Raw genomic sequence first — 20,438 nt, forward strand, 5'->3', positions numbered from 1 at the left:
GTTGGAGAAGCTCTCTCCTCTTGAATCTGGAAGACAGGGCGAACTTCTGCAAGAGAACCGAAGGCTGTACCACCCTCCTTCTAGACAGGTACGGGACACTGGTGGGGAGAGGAGATGCGTGGAGGGGTCGAGGGACAAAAGACCAGGGTAACTAGAGGAGAGACAACAAGAGCAAAAGAGATGGGAGAGAGGAGGTTCTCCTGGGGGCTTCCCCACACCAGGCTCTGCCTGGAGAAAGTGGAGCAGTTCGAGGGATGGGTTGCCTCTTTCTCCGCACTCTGGTATGTTTAGGCACAGGTAATAGTAAGGTGGTTTTCCTTCTGCACAGTATTTGCAGGATGCTCCAGATGCTGCATGTATTATGGAGAAGGTGGGGAGGGGAGTACGCTTGAAATTTTGTAAGTCAGGACACACAAAAAAACACACAAACAGTGATTCTGCCTTATGTGCTCATAAAGGAGTCATAAATTAACTCAGAAAATAAAACCCACCTATGATGAAAACAATGGAAATGGTCACCAGCTTCCAAGTCAACAGATTCGTTTCCTAATCCCTCCCCCAACAACATATCTTAGGAGACCCAGAGAGATGCCAGCTCCCATCTGCTTTAATTATTTTATGAAGCATTTCAGGAGATTTGAGATTTCTAAGAATTAGAGATATGGTCCAGCCAGAAAGTTTTTAAAACCCAGGCAATGGGCTCTGTGCCCACAACTCTCCGTCTGCCCAAGGAATGGTGCCCACTTGCACCACACTGATCATGGCTGCTGGGTTTTAATTGGCACTGAACGCCCAAAGCAAATGGCACAGACTGGGCCCCCTGAGAGCTGTGATTGGATGCAAAGAACAGAGAGCCCTTCTCAACCTCAGCCACTGCCCGGTGGGGGCTGTCTTTGCTCTTAAGGTTTTCTCTTTCACCTATTTGGCGAGGATTCTGGAACTGCTAACTTAGTCATATTCAACCCTGGTTGCATAGTAGAATCACCTGTTGCGCTTTAGAAACAAATGAGAGCCATTGCCCTAGTCCCCAGTGCTGATCTGAAGTGAAGTTTAGAGAATGACAGCAGTGACAAAATGCCAAGCACTGCTCAGAGTGCTTCACTTGTATTAACTCATTTAACCCTTACTGTGACCCTACAACATGAGCTTTTCATTGCTTCCATTTTAGAGATAAGGAAACTGAGGCAGTTTGTGTGAGTTGGCCAAGGCATACAGCTAGTCTGTGGCAGAGTTTGAACAAAACTAGTCTTAATCCAGATGCTAGCTCTCCTCCCTAAAGAGCCGAGACCATAAGGCAACCTGACAAAGGGTCTGCACTGTGCTCGGGCCAGCAGCGTGTTGGTGAGTGCTGCACTGCTGGCGCACTGAGGGAGGGAAGCAGGATCTGTGTCACTTGTCAGGTTCTATGGGCTAGATGTCACTGACCATGGAATTGAAAAGTGTGCACAGTGGACTGTGACAGCCCAGCTCCAGTTCACCAGACACAGTTGTTGCTCATTGTGACTGCCAGTGTCTGCCGTGATAGCAAAGGCCATCATGAAGGTGCAGACCTGTGGCTGCAGAACAGAAAAGGAAAATCTGTTTCCTAAAACAATAGGACTGTCCAGAGGCTTTGCAGACCTAAAGTTGAGCTCTGGGTTGGAATAATGAGAGGGCCCAGGAATTATATTTTGGGACTTGGACAATGTGTCACAGAGCACACAGCCACCTTGGGGCATGAGGTCAAGGATGGGAGCCCAAAGGCCTTCCTGTCCCCAGATGTAATTTTCTTCACCTCAGCTACTTCCTCCCTTCTCTCTTGTCCAACCACAGGCCAACTGCAGGTCTTCAGATTATCAGAGAACATTTTCTGCTCTGCTGCTCCCTAGTGACCAGTTGCTCTTCACATGTTCTCATACTTGCTCCAGGGCTAACTAAGAGTACCTGTCAGGAGCTTTGCACACCACAGCTGTTGCTGGGCTTGGGGATTCACGTGATGGACAAGGTACATGGTGATTCTCTATGCTGTCGATTTCAGGTATCAGCAGTGCTTCTATGGGGTCAACCTGTCCAGTCTCCGGGGTGCTGCCGTGGATGAATACTTCAGACAGCCAATAGTAGTAAGTGTGTCCTCTTTACAGGCTTCCTCCCCATGTGTTTATCTGTTGATTCATTCATTCATGCATTCATTTATTCGTTCAGGCACTCACTCATGAGCCTGCATACACGGTGCTGCCAGGCTCTGTGCTAAGCCATCACAGAGGAGCACTATGTTTCCGAGTCTTCCAGCTCTGATCTCCCAGTCAATTCGAATTCTCAGAGAATGGTGCTGTTGAAAGGAAGGAAATAGGAGGACTGCCTTTCAGTAACTGACTTCTAATTCTCTTACTGCTCAGACCCACCCCCTGCACACACTCAGCCCTCACACTTGTTCAATAATTCACATCCTCCCTTGATTCTAGTGATCTAAGGCATAATTGAAGAGGAAGCGTTGTAAATAAATAGCTTAGAGCAGGAGCTTTACTGTCAAACAGATTTGGGTTTTAATTGTGGCCTCATCCAGCTGCGTAACCTTGGACAAGTTTAAGTTTGCATTAGCTGAAACACTTTCCATTGTAAGCGGAAGGAAACCCAACTCAGATGGCTTAAGCTAAAATGGAATGACTGGCCCTCAAGAATTGCAAAGCCTTGAGATAGAGCTTGCTTCAGGGACCTGCTGCAGAAGTTCATACAATCCCACCATTGTCTGATTTTTCTGTTCTCTATCACTTATCTCCATTTCCTCTGATTAAACTCTGTTCCTAGGCAGCATCTCCCTTCATGGCAGTAAGATGCTGCAGAAGCTCCAGGCTCAGATTCTTACAACTCTAAGTCCCCCCAAATAGCCTGCCTTTTCCTAATAACTTGTGCAAAGCCCCCAGAATTAGTTTAGATAAAGCCTGATTGTCTAGTGAACTTAGCTCCTGGGAAACTTCTTGGAATATGGAGAAGAGGTGAATTTGGATGGTCAAAAAGCACCAAATGCCTGTTCCAGAGAATTTGCGAAGGTTGATATAACCGAGTAAAGCACAAAATACTCAATATTGCGTATATAGTAACCACTACATAAATGTTAGTTTGTATTATTAATATTATTCTCATTAAGCTCATGCATTCTAAATTCTAACTCTTACTGACTTAAAATTCCAGGAGGAAAGCTAGACGGCAATCCTGCTTGAGTTCAGTCTATCCTGACAGAAAGATAGCATCTTTGTGTTTTTTCCCCAGGACACATTTGACATTAGGATTTTGATGGCTCGATCAGTGAAGTACACAGTAAACTTTATGGATGCAGAAGAGGCAGATCTCCACAGGTTTGTACCAATCAGTGATACTCTAGATTTTTTTTTAATGTATCTTTATTGAGTTCAGAGAGAGGAAGGGGCAGAGAGAGACACACACACGCATTAATGATGAGAGAGTCATTAATCAGCTGCCTCTTGTGCATCCCCCACTAGGGATCAATCCCACAACCCGGGCATGTGCCCTGACTGGGAATCGAACCTCGATCTCCTGGATCATAGGTCAGTGCTCAACCACTAAGCCATGCCAGCCGGGTGATGCTCCGGAGTTTTAAATCTCCCCTCTACCTCTCCTATCCCCAGAACTGCAGTGCAGAGATTTCTTGCTCACTCAGGGAGATTTGAGGTATGAGTCACACACGGGCATGGTACATTAGTACTAGTTTCACTTATCACAATATAAGGGTAATGATGCCTCCTTCACAGGATTGTTTTAAGAATTGAATGAGAAAACTTAAACAGTTATCGCTTGTACTTATGTAACCAGACAGTGTTCTGAGCCTTTAACATATGACTCAATCCTCATGGCAACCCCGTGCAAATGGTGTTACTGTCATGTCCATTTTACTAATGACAGATATGAGGCAATGTGGAGCAGTCAGCTGCATAAGGTCACAGAGCTAATCGGTGTCATTAGAGCTAGGATTTGAACCCTTAAGAAAGCTCCAGAGTCTGGGCTTTTTAACCGTTCACCCAGGCTGGTGCCCAGAAGAATGACAAGAAGAGATCAGTTTGTTGAGTGCTTACTACATACTAGGTACCTGTGCTAAATATTTTCCAGGCACTGGCTCATTGTCAAAGGAGGCACTAATCAACACTAGTTTTTTCCCTCTTTCCCTTTATTTTAAAGAGACTCTGCATTGAAGGCTCATTCCTCAGATGGTGATATGAATCCTCTTGGGCGACCTTTCACTAATATTTTACCCGTTCCTGAGAAGATCAATATTTGTGTGTTGTTTTTTTCTGGGTAAGAAATTTAAAACCCAGGCAGGTTATAATTTGGACTAATGAGGAAACAAGGGTCAGGCTTTAGAAAATGCAGCTGGCTGCCTCAAACCGTCATCTAGCTGGAGATCACAATGGACAAAGGGCAACAGTCAGGATGGGCCAGAACATGCTGCAGTAACAAAAAGAATCTTTAGTGGCTTATAATAACTCAGGTGCCTTTCTTCCCTACCCTGTTTATCCGCCATGCTCCGGTTTCAGCTCTGCACAGCATCCCCCACCCCAGCAGTCAGGCTGGTGCAGGAGCCTGTGTCTGCAACGATGCCCATCACCGAGGAAAAAGAAGGGGCCTGGCAAAGTGTGTACCGGCACTAAAAGCCTGTGCCTGGAAACAACACAAACACTTCTGTTCACATTTAATTGGCCGGAGTTAATCATATGGTAGTACATGAACTCAAGCAAGTGGATAAATGCAACCCTGCTGTATGCTTGGAGCAAGAGAACTGGCATGTGGGAACGAGTGTAATGACCACCACAGGTCCAGGCAAAAATGGACTCCAACTGGCTTCATTTGCTGCTCTGGGCTACCTCCTCTGAGTCCCAGGGAGATTTCTAAAAACTCTGTTTTGGCTCTCCAGAGATGCCATCTATTCATTTGGGCATTGATTCAGCAAACGTTTATTGAGATCCTACTACATGTGCTGGTGTGTGCACAGGTACAAAGCATAATTTTTAAAGTCTCCTCTTGAGGAGCTCAGAGTCCATTTAGAGGAATGCCAAAAATGGGAGGAAATAATTACAATGCAATACCATCAAAGTCAATGTGACACTTTAAAGTTTGCAAAGCATTCTCATATACATTATTTTTCCTCATTTGACATTCACAAGAACCTTGTGAGGAAGTAGGAGAGAGGTTTTGTCACTCTTCAACAAAGGAAAACACAGAGGGTCAGAGAACTGAAGTGACTTCACAAGGTTCCAGCTAAAGCAGGTCCAGCATCTAGATGTCGTTGTATCTTTTCCAGTATCCTTCCATTCCCACTTATTCTGCATTTGGCATAAACCACAGCCACTTCTGCATGACTTGCTGTAGCCTGGTGAGAAGTTAAATTGCCTCCCTGAAAAATAAATGAACTATGGCCATGACCTTCTGAGCTTGTGATCCACTTCATTTTTCAGAGACCTGAACAGCCTTCCCATTTGAACAGCTGCATAGAGGGGGCTGCCACAGCCCCTGTTTTTAGCTTCTTGAAGGATGGATGTCACCTGTGTCCTGGGTCATCCCTCTCTTCAATAGTCATATCCAGCTCCAGATGCGACACTGGCCCAGTGGTGGTCTGGGTCGTTGCAGAATTTTGTCAAGAGCAACAATCTCAAATGTGCGGCGTCACCCAAGCATTAATCACACTTGAGAGAATCTCGCTGCCAAAGCAAAAGCACTTAAAGGAAAAAGAAAACATTCTGTGAGTGTTTCCACTCATCTCACAAGTGTATGTAGGACGTCTGTCAACAAGAAACGTTTCTTCTTTCTTTCTCTTTTGTTTCCTTGCAGAGTAGAAATCCCCTTTGTGTTTCAGATGGCACAGTCCGGCCTCGTCCACGGCCTGGCGTTCTGGTTCGACGTGGCCTTCGTCGGATCTCTGTATGTACCCCCCCCTTCTTCACTTGCTCTCTCCCATGCTGTCCCCACTGTGTGTAATTATCACTTTCAAGTTTTTAAAAATTAATTTCAACAGCAATAAGACTGGTTTTTATGCACTTTTAGAAAATAAGCACTGATGTTAATGTTACTTTTGGAATTTAGGGTGAAGTGAAAATGAGACGGTTTTCCATAGTGTCACCTCAGCTCTGGCTCAAATGAAGGAATGAGAGAGGGTCTGTGCTACACCAGCCCTCTTGCTTTTCTCCAGAACCCTGCCTTGGCTTCCATCACACCCGGCTCCAGAACCTCTTGTGTCTGGGTTGAAGCCCCAAGTCATACTTTCTCCCACTCACTGCCTTTGGCTTCACCGTCTAGGATCCTTTTCTAAGGAGCGGGCAGGCTGGTCTTACTAATGCTAATTGTCACATCTGGTAACTTCTCGGTCCCCACACTGTGTTTTCCCTGCCGCAAAGGTGTGAAAGTTGCAGGGCTTTAAAGAGGAAAAAGAGCATGGACAAGGCGACTGTTAAGGTCCAGGGCTCCTTGTAAAGGCTTCGCCAGTCCCGCAACCCCACAGCTTTGCTCTCCCGACTTCCCTGCCCTCTTCCCAGGCTTTCTCGGGTACTCTAGCAAGCAAAGAGATTCAAGCTGTAGCACGACCAGGCCAAAGGAAACCTTTGACAGTACACTCTTTCCACCCCTTATAAGACCACCCAGGCTCATCTTTGCACCTGCTGAGAAAGCAGCGTCCACGGGTCTGTGATAAAGCTCGGGGCCTCTGGGGGCTCCGGGGAGGGGGGGGCCTGGAAGCCTCGCCTGGGCTGACAGAGCAAAAGCAAATGATATGCAGGCCATTCCTACACCACATAAGCATGTCTGTTCAAAGAATCCATACATTTCCCCCCTCAGACTTTCCCCCAGGAATACCCCAAGTAAGTGAATCTGCTCCTGCAAAGGTGACAGCGATAAGCTTGAAGCATCCTGCTTCCAGTGGGAACTTTCTTTGAAGCTGAGTGTGTTATCCTAAAAAGCTATGGAAAATTTGCATTCTACTCCATAATGTAGCTGAGTATATTTTGATATAAAAGTGGTTTCTATTACTTAGTAACTTATATAAAATTCGGCCCCATGATCTTCAAGTCAAAATGTATACTGTAGAGATTTACCCCATGTTTAATGTGCATGGTACTCCCTGTAAGCCAACACCACTGCCTAGCTCCAGGGCAGGCGGCCTCGGTGTTCAGAGCACAGCAAGATATTCTCACTTCTTCATATGAAATGAAGAACCTCGGTTTAAACACACACGCGCGCACACACACACGCGCGCGCGCATGCACACACTCTCTCTCTCTCTCTCTCTCTCTCTCTCTCTCTCTCTCTCTCTCTCTCTCTCTCTGGATATCTGAGCTGGAAGGGAGGTAGAGGCCATGTGCTCCAGTAGTTTTTCTTGCTTCCAGAAGCTTCATCAGGACCCCTGAAAAGGTTGGCATGAGACAGCAAGAGGCCAGACTCCAAATTTCTCAAACAAATCAGTTCCCAATTTAACTCTGTTACTTATTGGGCTTCTCATGAACTTTGATTCATAAATACAGATTGACAGTGACCAAGTCAATGGGTGGGAAAGCTGGCTCTCCAGTTGCCCTCTGGGTGACGTTAGGCAAGTCCTTTAATCTCTCTGGGCTTACTCCATAGAGTTGTGTAGATTTAATGGGTTAATATACATAAAGCGCTTGGTACAGTACCCAGCACATAATAACTCCCTCAATAAATTGAGCTATCACTGTCTTAAAAGGGTTCCATGAGTCAAAAACAATGAAAATTATTTATCAACCTAAGTCCCTAGTCCAATCCATTAATATAGGCCTAGAACATAATTGGCTCTCAACACTTTTCTTGCCCTGCAGGGTCACAGTTTGGCTGTCAACAGCCCCCACCGAGCCTCTGACCCACTGGTATCAGGTGCGGTGCCTTCTTCAGACTCCTCTCTTCGCCAAGGAAGGAGAAACCCTCTCAGGGAAAGTGCTGTTTGTAGCCAATAAACGGTAAGTAGGAAAGCACAGCCTCGATCCCACCTCTGCTTATGGGGCACTGATGGGTGGGAGCAGGAAGAAGCTGCTGGCAGGCCCCCGAGACTCCAGCACTGAGAAATGGACAGCAACTTTCCAAAGGCCTGGCTGAGTTTGCACAGGCACCCTCTGCCACAAAGCTGGCAGGACAGGTGTCACCGTGGCACTGAGTGTGGCAAAGAAGAGAAACTTTGGGTAACTCAAGGACAGTGTTCTCCACCTGAGCGTGGAGGAAAGAAGGAAATCCATCAGCTCATGGGAGCCCTTGCCAAAGGCTTGAGTTACCAAGTGCTTTAAATCCCACATCAGCTTCTGTCCGGCCGCTCACCCCAAATTTAGTACAATAAAATCAATCTGCATTGCAGGAGTGGTGTATGGTGTGGCAGGCAGGACTGGCTGCTTCCCGCTGGTAATGGATTTCACGAGGTTTCTGCAGCAATTACTTTGATTTATCTCTTTTTTAAAATGCTCTGTTTTCTTTTGCCTTGTTGGAGCTTCTCCTGGGTACACTAGAGGAGAGAGGGGTAGCAGACTGGGTCAAGGACTCTCAGGATATTAAGGGTACTCAAAGGTCATCTAATTCAACTTTCTCCCCTCCCTGCCTCCCACCCTTCCTTGGGCCTGTGCTTGAACAGGCCAAGGACAGAGTGCTCACCACCTCACAAGTCAACCTTTCAAGTTTTAAAAGTCTTTATTTCTTTGGTTATAAGAACCTAAATTGCTCATTTGTAAATTCAAAACAACAAAAGTGTCTAAAGTCTCCCTACACTCACACCCTTTACCCCACTCCCCAGATGTGACCTGTCTTCCATGTTTTTGCAGGTGGTTTTTTTGTGCATGTGCCAACAAATAACATCCTTGTTGGTTTGTTGTTGTTTTATAAGGAGATTACACAGCAGTCTGAAACTTATTTTTTCACTTAGTACTAAGTCCGGAATCTGTACAGGTAGATTTGCTTTGTTCTTTTAATAGATGAATGATAGTCTAGGGCATGGATACATACACCATAATGTGTTTTTTTTTAATTCCCTGATTGATATTTAGGTTCCTGCTTTTTTTTTTTTTTTTTTTTTATGCTTTTGCAAAAAAAGTCCCCACTAAATATTCTTGAACATAGAGCTTGCACATGAATATTTCTAAATGAGATGTCTAGAAATGGAAATACCGAATTAAAGAGTATATACATGTTACAGTCTGGTAAACACTACCAGTTGCCACTCACAACAGCAATGGATAAGCCTGCTCATTTCTCCACGTTTCCCTAGACTGAATGTTATCATTCTCTGTGGTTTTTGCTAATCTAATAGACCCAAAAATAATTTTTAAAAGTTGCACCTGGTTGTTTTGTTTGCATTTATTGGTAAGATTAGGTTACTTTTCATATGGTCGTAGGCTATTGATGTCTTATACTTCAAACATCTCTGACTATTAAAAAATTATTCTTACTATAAATTCTACTGTAAATCTTCCTATAAATTCTACTCATTGATCTTAGTTATGTCTTTGAATTAAAAAGAAATAGGACTATTCCAACCTCCCAATGGCAGTTGTTCAAATATTTGGAGAGTTTTATGAAATATCCTCCCATCCCTGTCTTCAGGTTAACATCCCCAACTCCTCCCTTCTATAAGAGTGGTTTTGAAACAGTTTGAAATTCTAAGTCTACCCCTTGGGAAATATCCAGGTTATCATTGTCTGCTTTAAAATATTTCACTAAAACTAAATACAGGACAGCATGTGTTCTAATAAGTGCTGGGTACACAGAGTTACAGCCAACATTGCAGTTTTGAGTACTATTCTTATAATAATGTAATTAAAATTTGAATCAAGTTTAGGGGCCATTTTACTTGAGTGTTTAGTCAATTAAAACCAAAAAAGTGTATTTTTATATCTAGTTTTAAGTCAGATTAGTGTACAGCTGAGTTCTGTCAGCTTTGGTTCAGGTTCTTGTACTTATTCCACTTGTGTATTTATCATTCTGCTTTTAGATCTTACCAGAACCAATGAATTATTTTATTTATTTTTTTAAATTCTTGTGTGTATCATCTTAGGGAGTCCTACCATTTTGCATCATTTGCAAATTTAATAAGCAAATTTTTATTCAAAAATTATTAAGCAGAAAGAGGCCAAGGAAGTACTCTTTCTTCAAAATTTGCATAGCCTAATCTGAACCCTTTGAATTTGGTCATGGAAGCAGCTCAAAATCCACCAACCTGAACTCACATCCAGCCCACATTCCTCCATCCAGACCGGAAAGAAATGCGGTTCCACCTTTGTTAAATGTGATCTCAAGATAAGCTTAACCCCTGGTCTGACCCTCATGGCACAGTCTGGTAACCCTGCCAAACAGGGAAATGAAGCTAATTGAATGTCGTTCTTAGTTTTTAGTGAAACTGACTTCTCCCTGCTTTTATACCTAAACGGTAACATTCCATATCTGTTTTCTACATCTTACTTTTCTCAATAGTACATCTCAAAGATATTTCCATATCACACTGAGATATTTCCTTCCCTTCCTTGAGTTATTGCATTTCCATGTCGTGGTCTTCCTCCATAATGGTTATTGCTTCCTTCATAAAGTGAAGACATCGATGTGGTTTTAAAATTCATAAAGTGAAGGCTTTGATGTGATATTTGCCCCCATTTTTTAATGTGTGCCAAGGCGTCGTTTATCTGATGCGCGCTTTACATCTTCTAGTAAATTTTGTTTCTCTTTTTCTATTTGTTTTCTAATAATATCATTGTATTAATGTTATGGTTGTTCATCACCCAATTAAGGGGACACTTCTGGACAGCAGTTTACAAGAAAGAAGTTGCCATGCGGTGGGAGGGGGGGGGCTGTGATCACCTTCAGACTGTCTGTCTTCCTCACTCGCGCTCTTGGCTGCCACACGATCATTCTGCTTCCTGCAAATATGGCTGCTCTGTAACTAGGTCATTCCCCATGGTCCTGTTCCAAGAGCATTTCTGCCCGAGTCTTACCCCAGTCCCTGCACAAGATGTTACGAACAAGAAGTAAAGCTTTTTCTTTTTGGTTCCCAAGTTTTATTCAAGAGCTCATGCAAAACGTGCCAGATCAATGAGTGTGAATCTTCATCTTCCTCCTCACCCTGGTTAATCTGGAAGTAACGCAGCTCATGGCCCTCTCCGCTCTTAGCAACTGCACGCAACCAGTCGCGAAGGTCCTTCTGCAAATATTTGTTGGTGAGATATTCCAAACGCCTTTTGGAAATACGCACCTCAGAAGTTACGGTGATCTTGCTCCTGCTTCTTTCAATGGCTACAACCCCTCTACCGAGATTTCCAACTTTTCTGTTGTTCACTTTGACTTTCTCCTGAAGAAACCGCTTGAAGTTGGCAGCACCCATGATCCCATCTCCTATGGGGTGGGTGCAGTCAAGGGTAAACCTCAGAACCTGCTTCTTTTTTTTGTCCCTCTTTTGCCACAGGCTTTTTCACAGACACCATGGCTGCAGCAGAGGCAGAAAAGGAGGAGTTTTTGCATTTCAGAAAATGCTCTTTGCTTTCAGGTAGTTTGTTATTGCAAGCATTTCCTGAGATGTGCTACCCCTAGGCTCCCTTGCCCTTCTTTGCTCTTCTGTTTGCTTTTTCATGTGGCTTACAACCAATCCCAAGGGCTTTTGCAGCCTTTGCACGTGTGTTGGAGACAGCAGATTATATCTTTCTCCTGATTTTACAGAAAATGAAGCCTGTGATCTGTAGTAGCTTTCTCCTCTCCTTGCTTTTGGATGGCTTCCAGGAGGAGAAGTGGAAAATGCTGATTTGTGCCGTGCTCATACGGAAGTTACCACTTTCTTCCAAAATCCTTATAAACCATCTGTTTAATGACCAGTTCTAACAACAACAAAAAGTGCTCAGTAGCAGTAGCCAACATCTGCCTGGAGTTTTGGACTCTGCCTTTTCTGCTTTGTACAAACCAGTATAACAATCTTTTGTTTTCAAATATTTATATTTTAAGGCATCTTAGGGTATAATTAGGTAAATAAGTTTAAATCATCTTATTCTTTTATTACTTTTTTCTTACATATCTTGGGTTGCGTTATAATTAGTCATCTTTTTCTACCCTTTTTTCCTTCAATTCCCTAGTAGGTAAGAAGGAAGCAAACCATTTTCCTCGAACACCTGCCCCATGACTCCCAGGGCTCCCACAGCCCTCCCTACCTTACCGTTGCACCAGTGTTGTACTGCTGTTATATGCCTGTGTGCGAGCTTCCCAAAGGAGGGCATGAGTCTTACCCTGTGGTGTATCTCTCTTCACTTAGTACATTCCAGAGACTCCACAGTATCGTGGAGTGAACACCTGAAATTAAGGACTCACAAGCTAATGATCCCTCATTAAGAACTTAGTCCAGTGCAATTGAAGGGAGACCCAAAATTTCATGGGCATATGCTACTTTGCAGGAGGGAGGGAGGGACAGAGGAGGGCCTTTATCTCACTAGACCAGCACCCTTGTGTAGTGAATGAGGCCAGGTTTTGGGGTCTCATGTATCCTGGTTCTGTCTAGTCTCTTTAGTACTAGCACCCCAGTTTCCTGACCTCATCATGTGTAGAATTTATAATAATTATCTCACTACGCTTTTGCAAATATTAAAGGAGAGTAAATAGTAGAGTTACCACATAGTAGGTCCATAGTAAGTTTTAGTCCATCTATTTCCTGTTCCCTTATTCTCTTTCTTACTCTCGTTATATCTCATTAGATATTTTTGTTTTACAGTTTTTACTTTTCTGGGTATTTTCTGTAGAACTCAGCACTTTCCTGAATGTCTGTTTTGACACATTTTTTCAGTAAGGTGCAATGTCTTTGTTCTGCCTTGGATAGGATCTCCCCTCCCTTATTGTCAAATAATCTTTTAAACTCTGACCTCCTGGGAGAACTCCCTCTGCAACCACACAGGTGTGACAATGACTGACCTTTCCTTCCCCACCATGACCATGTATGATTGTATTGTTAGCATTTTATTTTTGACAGCCTGCCATCATTCTTGAGCTGTCACTCATTTTATTGCTCTGGACAATAAAGTAGAACTTATCTCTTTTATGAACTTTGTGACATTTATGTCCCTAAAGTTCACAGGTTTGGTCTCCAAAGTTTTTTGACCATGTGGACCTATGAGTAAAAACACTTTAGGTTTATGCCTCCCAAGTATACTAATATTTCTCTTTTAATTATGTGTATGTTCTACGATAATAGTAATAGAAAGCACCAAACTAAACTCTCTGTAGATGAATATAAATATATGATAAATATTTTACATATACATACATATATATTACATGCATAGACATTTCTCTATATACACACATATAGAAATTCATATCATGTATATAAGACATACAAAAATAGAAATAAAAAGAACGAACTGAAAATTAAATATAGACTGATTGTTGGATCTAGCTCAGCCACTTATCCTGTGTCAGAATGTTTTGAAACATAATTTAAGGTTTTTGGATCCCTGTGAAGGACTGCTATATCCAGGTTTGCCAGGGGATTTGGTTTGCAGGGAGTTTGATGAGTTCTGTGATTTATAGAACTAGAAGAAATGCTGATCAAAGAATTAAAGCTGTTAGAAGCTTCAAGCACCGCTCCGAATGGTCATCATTAAACTGCTCTACCTTGGGCCACACCTAAGGAGGCTGTATATGTGGGTGGCTGCGTCAGAAGGAATTATTATGCGCAGTAAGGCACAATGAAGTGATAGGCGTGCTGGTGCAGTGTTAAGTTCTGCAGTGTTACTGAGACTCTCCGGGCTCTGGCCCGTGTGCCCATCACATGATTAGTATTACTTAATAATGTTATACCACATTATTTAAGGTACAAGTAGAATCTTACCTTTGCAACACCTGAGCAACTGTGTGAACATAACAGATATCTTAACTCTTAGCTGGTGATTAGAATCCAGCATCTATCTAGTAAATTCACTAGTGTTCAACACGTATTTGGTAAGCAATTGTATTAGTTTCCTAGGGCAGGTGGAACAAATTACCACAAACTAGGTGGCTTAAAACAACAGAAATTCATTTTCTTGCACTTCTGGAGCCTGGAAGTCTGTAATCATAGTGTCAGCAGGGCCTCATTCCCTCTGAAGACTCCAGGGAAGAAGCTTTCCTGTGATTTTCACCGTCTGGTGATGCCTGGCAACCCTTGCTGTTCCTTGCAGCGGCATCAGTCCAGTCTCTGCCTGTCTTCACTTGGCCTTCTTTCCTGTGTGTATCTCTATGTGTTCTCTCTTCTTCTTCTTTTTAAAGATTTTTTTACTGATTTTTAGAGAGAGAGAGGAAGGGAGAGGGGGAGAAACATCGATGTGAGAGCAACACATTGATCAGCTGCCTCCCACCCCACCCCCCCACCCCCCACCCCCACCCCGCACTGGGGAGTGAGCCCACAGCTGGGCACGTGCCCTGACTGGGAAGTGAACCGGCAACCCCTCGGTGCCTGGGGTGATGCCCAAGCAACTGAGCCACACCTGCCAGGGCCCTCTTCTTATGGGGACATCAGTCATTAGATTTGGGGCCCACCCTGATCCAGCATCACCTCATTTAAACTTCATTACATGTGCAAACACCCTTTTTCCCGCTCCCTTCCTCTCTCTCTCAAAAAAAAAAATCAATAAAAAGAATTCATTTCAAGGAAGCAGTCATAGATAGGACAAAGAGATATATTACAAGAATGTCCTGTGAAGCAGAATTTCTGTCATAAAACCAGATTTGTATTACTATAAGTAATATGTTGTTATAAAATATAAATATTTAGCAATGGGGAGTTATTAAATAAATCATGCTATTGAAAAACATAATGCTATTGAAAAACACATTTTCAAGAATTATAGAATAACCACTTGCTAATGTTAAATAAAATAAAGACATTTGAAGGTATTTTTTTAAGCATGATTTTGGCAAACATTTACATCTGTAAATATATGGGGGGGGGGAACATGAAATAGAAATACCCTAGAGTGTTAGCTGAATCTTTGTCTACTGGCATTATGGATTTTTTTACTTTATTTCTTATTTTCTCATTTTCTTACAGTGCATATGTAACATTTATAATCAGAAGAAATACATATATTCTTGAGAATCACTAATAAAATTCCCACAAACATGTCCCTTCAAGATTAACCATCAAGAATATGTCGTGTTCCTTGTTTTTATCAGCCACTTCCTCTTACTGTAATTGCATAAGCCTTCATCTGGGGCCTCTTAAAATCACTCACATTTGTTGGAGGTTTCACGTCAGTTTGATATTTTAACTTAATCAATTCTTTCATGATTAGGATTGTTTTGGTACATTAGTGGTGACCCATAAAGTGTATCTGTTACTTAAAGCCATTTCTGTCATTGATACTGCTAAAGCTTTTTTTTTCTTTGTAAAAAAAAAAACACTTTGACCATTCAGAAGTACCATTATCTTTGTAATTTTTAGATCAAGAAATTGTAGCTATTAAACTCTTCTAACAAATAAACAAGGCCTTTAATTGCATCTACTAATATTAATAGCATCTAAATAAACACACTTAGACATGAATAAGATAAATGTGTACTCTTAAAACCCTCCTGAAGTAGTGCATGTGGAAGATGCCCTAAATGTATGTGAGTAGCTACCCAGCCTCGGGAGATGATATGTTTGTGGGTTTTTTGCCATGCAGACAGAGCTATGACATTCAGATCGTGGCGCTGGTAAACCAGACGGGCTTCAGATCCGGGAACATCCTCGATTTAAAGAATCCTTTCTTTAGGTAAGAAATGTTTTCATCCATTTCACACCTGTGTATACAGAATCTCAGTTGACCATAGGACCAGGTAAAGAGGTTTAGAATTCTTCCATCTTTCCTAAGAGGAAAACAAGCATTTACTCTTCCTCTCTAAGGAGACTTGGATCCTGATTCAGAATTGAATATGTTATGTTGTATTAAACAAAATTCAATATATAACAATCTGGTCCTGAAACAAAGAGCCCTGGGGAGTCCCACAGAGTGAATTCTGTTCAGCTGAGCTGTAACGAGCTGTGTGACCTCAGGCAAAGTCACTCTTCTTCTGGCATTTGGTTTTCTCATCTGCAGAGTTTAAGGATGATCTCCTTTGACCTTCAATCACTAAGGGATGGTTTTTATGTAGTAGTATTCCAATTATATCTAACACATGAGTCCATTTAAAGTATATTTTTGAGACTTTTTCTGAAGTCATGTAAGTCAGGACATACTTCTCTAGAAGGTGTGCAGAGCTTGTCTGATACAAAGAACTTGCCACAATGAGACAGATACAACAGATGTTTCTGGGAAAACTCCCAACCTTTATACCTATTCAGTATGAGGTAATTAAAAATCCACACATGAAATCAACCACACAAATAAAACCACTGGACACTATTACTCTTTACTTCCTCATTGAAGAGACTTTTCTCTCATATTATAATGTCTCCCTAAGGCTTTTATTCAGAGCATAATGTCTCTATAGCACTGAAAAGCTTTCTGAAGAAAAGAGGAAACTCAGAAACCAAACCAAGAATTCTTTGGCAGAGATGGGAAAATGAAATTTTGATCTTGAAGCAGGGGAGGAAAATAACCAGGTAGAGCTGCAGTTTTGTGTGGCATGTGCCAGTTGTTACATATGGTATGAATCTTTGAAATCCATTGTCAGTTAGGCATGTGGATCTCATCTTGAATTCTAAGGGCAGGGAGGAGCCCTCACTCCCATCCCTCCTTTACACAGTCCTTCCATATAAAGCAAAGGATACAGGTTTTGGCCTAAGAGAGCAGACTGACTACTCACTCATACTATTTAACCTGCCTAGACCTCAGTTTTCTCATCTTTAAAATGGGATAAGCAACACAAACCTCATTGGGACATTGCTAGGATTTCCATACCATGTCCCAGTAACTTGACAGTTCACATAATTAGTTCTCAGTAAATGTAAGTTTCCTCCTTCCTTCCCCCCTTTTCTTCCTTCCCTGTGCTCTCTCACTCTCTCAATAAAGTAAATAGGTAGTGATTTGTAGTTCATTCCAAACAGAATCATTTGGATTTTGGAAAAGAAAATAGATTGGGGGGCGGGGGGTGGAAAACTCATCTTCTGAGTGCAGGAACCATGCAAACTAGCAACACTTGAATCCCACTTGTTGTTCTTACAAGAACAAGGTTTTTACCCTGAAACCACCTAGAGAAGGCTTTGTGCTTGTCTCTGGCCAGTCCCTGCTCTGTTTGAAGGCAGAAACTGTGGCCGAAAGAGCAAAGTGAGAGCCTGTGAAAGGTCTAGAGATGCCTGAGATGGCCATGGCCCTGCCAAAGCAGATGGGCTGTTGAGAGAAAGGCGGATGCCTTTCTTTCTCCCATTTCTCTCATCCAGTGGCAAGTCTGACTGACATATTTAATGAAGCAGATGAGGGTGTTTAAAATTGTGATTCCCCTGAAAAAGACAGATAGAGTGGCAATATCAGCCTAATTTCAAGACTTAATATAAAACTACTGTAATCAAGGAAGTTCAGCCAGACTGAGGAAAGGATGATGTATAGACAAATGGAATAGAATGAAGGTCACTGGCAGACCCAAACATCTCTGTCGATTGATTCTCAACAAAGTTGAAAAGGCAGTTCAGTGGAGAAGTGATGGTCTTTCAGAATTGGTGCTGGAATGATTGAATGTCAATAGGCAATAAAAAGTGAGCTTTCATCCAGATTTCACACCACCTATAAAAACTAACTCAAAAGAGATCATAGATTGAAATATAAAACCTAAAAAATATAATACTTTTAGGAAGAAAACAAAAGAAAATCTTTGTGACCTTGGGTTAGACAAAAATTTCTTAACTATGACACCAGAAACACAATTCATAAAAAGAGAAAAATTATAAATTGTATGGAATCAAAATTAAAACTTGGGATCTTTGAAAGGCACGTTATAAGAGAACGAAAAGATAAGTCACAAACTGGGTGAAAATATTTGAAAATCACATACCTGAAAAAAACTAATGTCCAGAATATAAAAAGAATTAGTGACATACCCCTCTCAAAAAGGCCCGATAATACAAAAACAACTTTTTAGAAAGGGCAAAAGACTTGACCACTGTATCCAAAAGCTACAATAGCAAATTACATGAGAAGATTCAACATCATTTCTCACTAGGGAAATGAAAGTGAAAACTATAGTGACATGCACTGCACACCTAGCGGGATGGCTAAAATGCAAGTCCTGACGGCTTTTGACAAGTGCCGGGGAAGGTGTGGGGCTGCCGGACGCCCGTTCGTTGCGGTGCAAGCGCAATGCGGTGCAGCCGTGTCGGAGAGCATTTTGGCAGTTTCTCATCTAGTTAAATGTTCATTTACCACCTGACCCAGCAATTCCTCTTAAGTATTTACACAAATGACATAACTATAGTTGAATGTTTATTGCAGCTTTATTTGTAATTACCAAAAAAAAGGGGGGGGGGAACAACTAGAATGTCTTTCAACTGGAGATTGACTAAACCAGCTGTTGTCCAGCCATGCAATGGAATAACTTTCAGTGTAAAAGGGAATGATGCGTGATGCATGTGATAATACAGAGGAGCCTCAGCCTTACGCTGAGTGAAGGCCACCCTCAGCAGGCTGTGGACTACATGATTCCATTTCTCTCATGTTCTGGAAAACGCAGCACTATTGATCCAGAAGACAGATCAGAGCTGGGGTTGGGAGGAAGGTTAACTATAAAGGGGGACAGGACTTTTTCACAGCGCTGGAATTTTTCTGTGTCTTGATTGTAGTGGTGGCAATATTTGGTCACATGCATTTGTCAGAACTCACGGAACTGTACGCTGAAAGGGGTGAATTTTACTGTATGTAAAAAAAAACTTCAATTACATAAAAAGTTACCCCAAAAAGGACTCCATAAAGGGATAGCAGAAAACAATCAGAATGATATGCTAGAAGGCGGCGAGGCCAGGGTTGGGAGGTGGGAGTTACACTGAGCCGCCCAGGCGGCTTCTCTGAGGAGGGGTTCGCTGAGTGGAGACTTAAATGTCAGGAAGGCACCTGCGTGGGCAGAGGTGCCAGCTGAGCCTGGAAGAGGGCAGCGAGGGGAAAGCGAGCCTATTGAACAGCAGGAAGAGAGAGCCGTCGAAGCTCATTAGCCTTTGCTATAAACCTATAAAAAGAAAAACTTTCAGGGAACAGAAATCCAGATCATCCTCTCAGATCTGAATTTAGGCGATGCGTAATCAAACCTACTAAATATAGTGGGTAAATATAGATCTCAGGCTGCCCATAAAAACTGCAGGGAAGGGCACGGGCGTGGGATGGGAAGGGCGGGGGGAGGGAAGGCAAGGACGTGAACAGTGCCTGCCTGCAGCCTCGGATCTTGGTAGAACTTAATTACTTTTGGTGTCATGGAATCACCTTCTCTGTTTTAGGTTTGCTTAGAAGATCAATAAGTAAACTGAAGGCCTGAGAAGTCCCTCGACATTCAAGTTCATGCTTCAAACACGCATTCTGAATTTTACAAAAATATTAGGTTTATTTAAAGTTCTTTTTTTCTAACTCTAAAATGTGCATCCTAATTTTGTTGACAAGTCTGTTTCTTGGAGCTTCTTAGACTGGTTCTCTGTGGCTTTTTGCATGCAGTTAAAGAACAGTTCTTTTTAATTTTTGGTTTCTCTTTATTTTTATTTTTGTAAAGCCATCAGCATTGCTTCAATTTCTGAACTATTTAAAAAAGAGTTAACAAAAGCCTACCTCATGTTTATATGTATGCATATGAACGACATGACATGGACCATATTAGGAGGGAATCTTCTATTTGCAATTTTAATCTATTTTTGCAAATACTTTCAACAAATCAATAACTAGTTCCTAGCTCAGCAATGTGTTAAAGAGTTTTTGCCTTACTCGTGTAATGGAATAATACAGTGTCAGGAATGTTCTTCATTGCCAATATTTGATGACTCTGTACATAGTAAGAAAATGCAGATGGAACCTTTGTCAGTTCTCTTAGGTTTACAATAAAGAGTACAGTGTGAGATACCAGTGGGACCTCTCCTTTACTTTAAGACATTTGTTATATGTCATATGTCAAATGGTGATGAAAGATAATCTTTCCAAAGAGCAAGTTTTCCCCTGGCCCCACAAAAAGCCCTTATAAAAATGGATGTCACATCAGCAGGACAATCTAATGAAGCCCAACAGGCAACCTGCTCACTCTGTCAGGGGAAGTGCAATAAACAGCGACGACATATTCTCATCAGCCAGTCAGTCAGTCACCCACAGCTTTCAGCTTTCCACTCTGGCGCTTTCCCTCATTCTGGCCACTCAGTTTAAAGTAGGCTTCCCCATCCATATCCATTCCAACAATTTTACTCACATCACTGCAGGGCTCCGTTCTGCTAACCCCCACTGGCATGCCCTGCTGACCACTTCCCCCACTCACACATCCTGCCTGTGACGGATCTCCCGCCCCTCCCCTCATCTAACCCTTTGTTG

The 20,438-nt window shown here is 42.4% G+C and overlaps 1 protein-coding gene and 1 pseudogene across 2 annotated transcripts in view; one reads left to right on the forward strand and one right to left on the reverse strand.

The window, feature by feature from the left end:
- LOC107538094 (histone-arginine methyltransferase CARM1-like) overlaps positions 1-20,095 on the forward strand; it is a 180,638-nt gene extending 160,543 nt beyond the window's left edge. The window contains exons 8-13 of one of the 2 annotated variants that reach the window (XM_087823164.1): positions 2,018-2,099; positions 3,247-3,332; positions 5,818-5,907; positions 7,812-7,949; positions 15,639-15,728; positions 19,373-20,095. In XM_087823164.1, the coding sequence (XP_087679290.1) occupies positions 2,018-2,099; positions 3,247-3,332; positions 5,818-5,907; positions 7,812-7,949; positions 15,639-15,728; positions 19,373-19,382 (496 nt within the window). In that variant the 3' untranslated portion in view covers positions 19,383-20,095. Of the gene's footprint in view, positions 1-2,017; positions 2,100-3,246; positions 3,333-5,817; positions 5,908-7,811; positions 7,950-15,638; positions 15,733-19,372 lie in introns of those variants that run through there. The other variant, XM_087823165.1, reaches the window with a different exon arrangement.
- On the reverse strand, positions 10,976-11,441 carry LOC107538142 (large ribosomal subunit protein eL22 pseudogene; annotated as a pseudogene).
- Positions 20,096-20,438: the final 343 nt, after the last annotated feature.

The sequence above is a fragment of the Miniopterus natalensis genome, chromosome 12 (assembly GCF_054644295.1).
Source record: "Miniopterus natalensis isolate mMinNat1 chromosome 12, mMinNat1.hap1, whole genome shotgun sequence".
NCBI lineage: Eukaryota > Metazoa > Chordata > Mammalia > Chiroptera > Miniopteridae > Miniopterus > Miniopterus natalensis.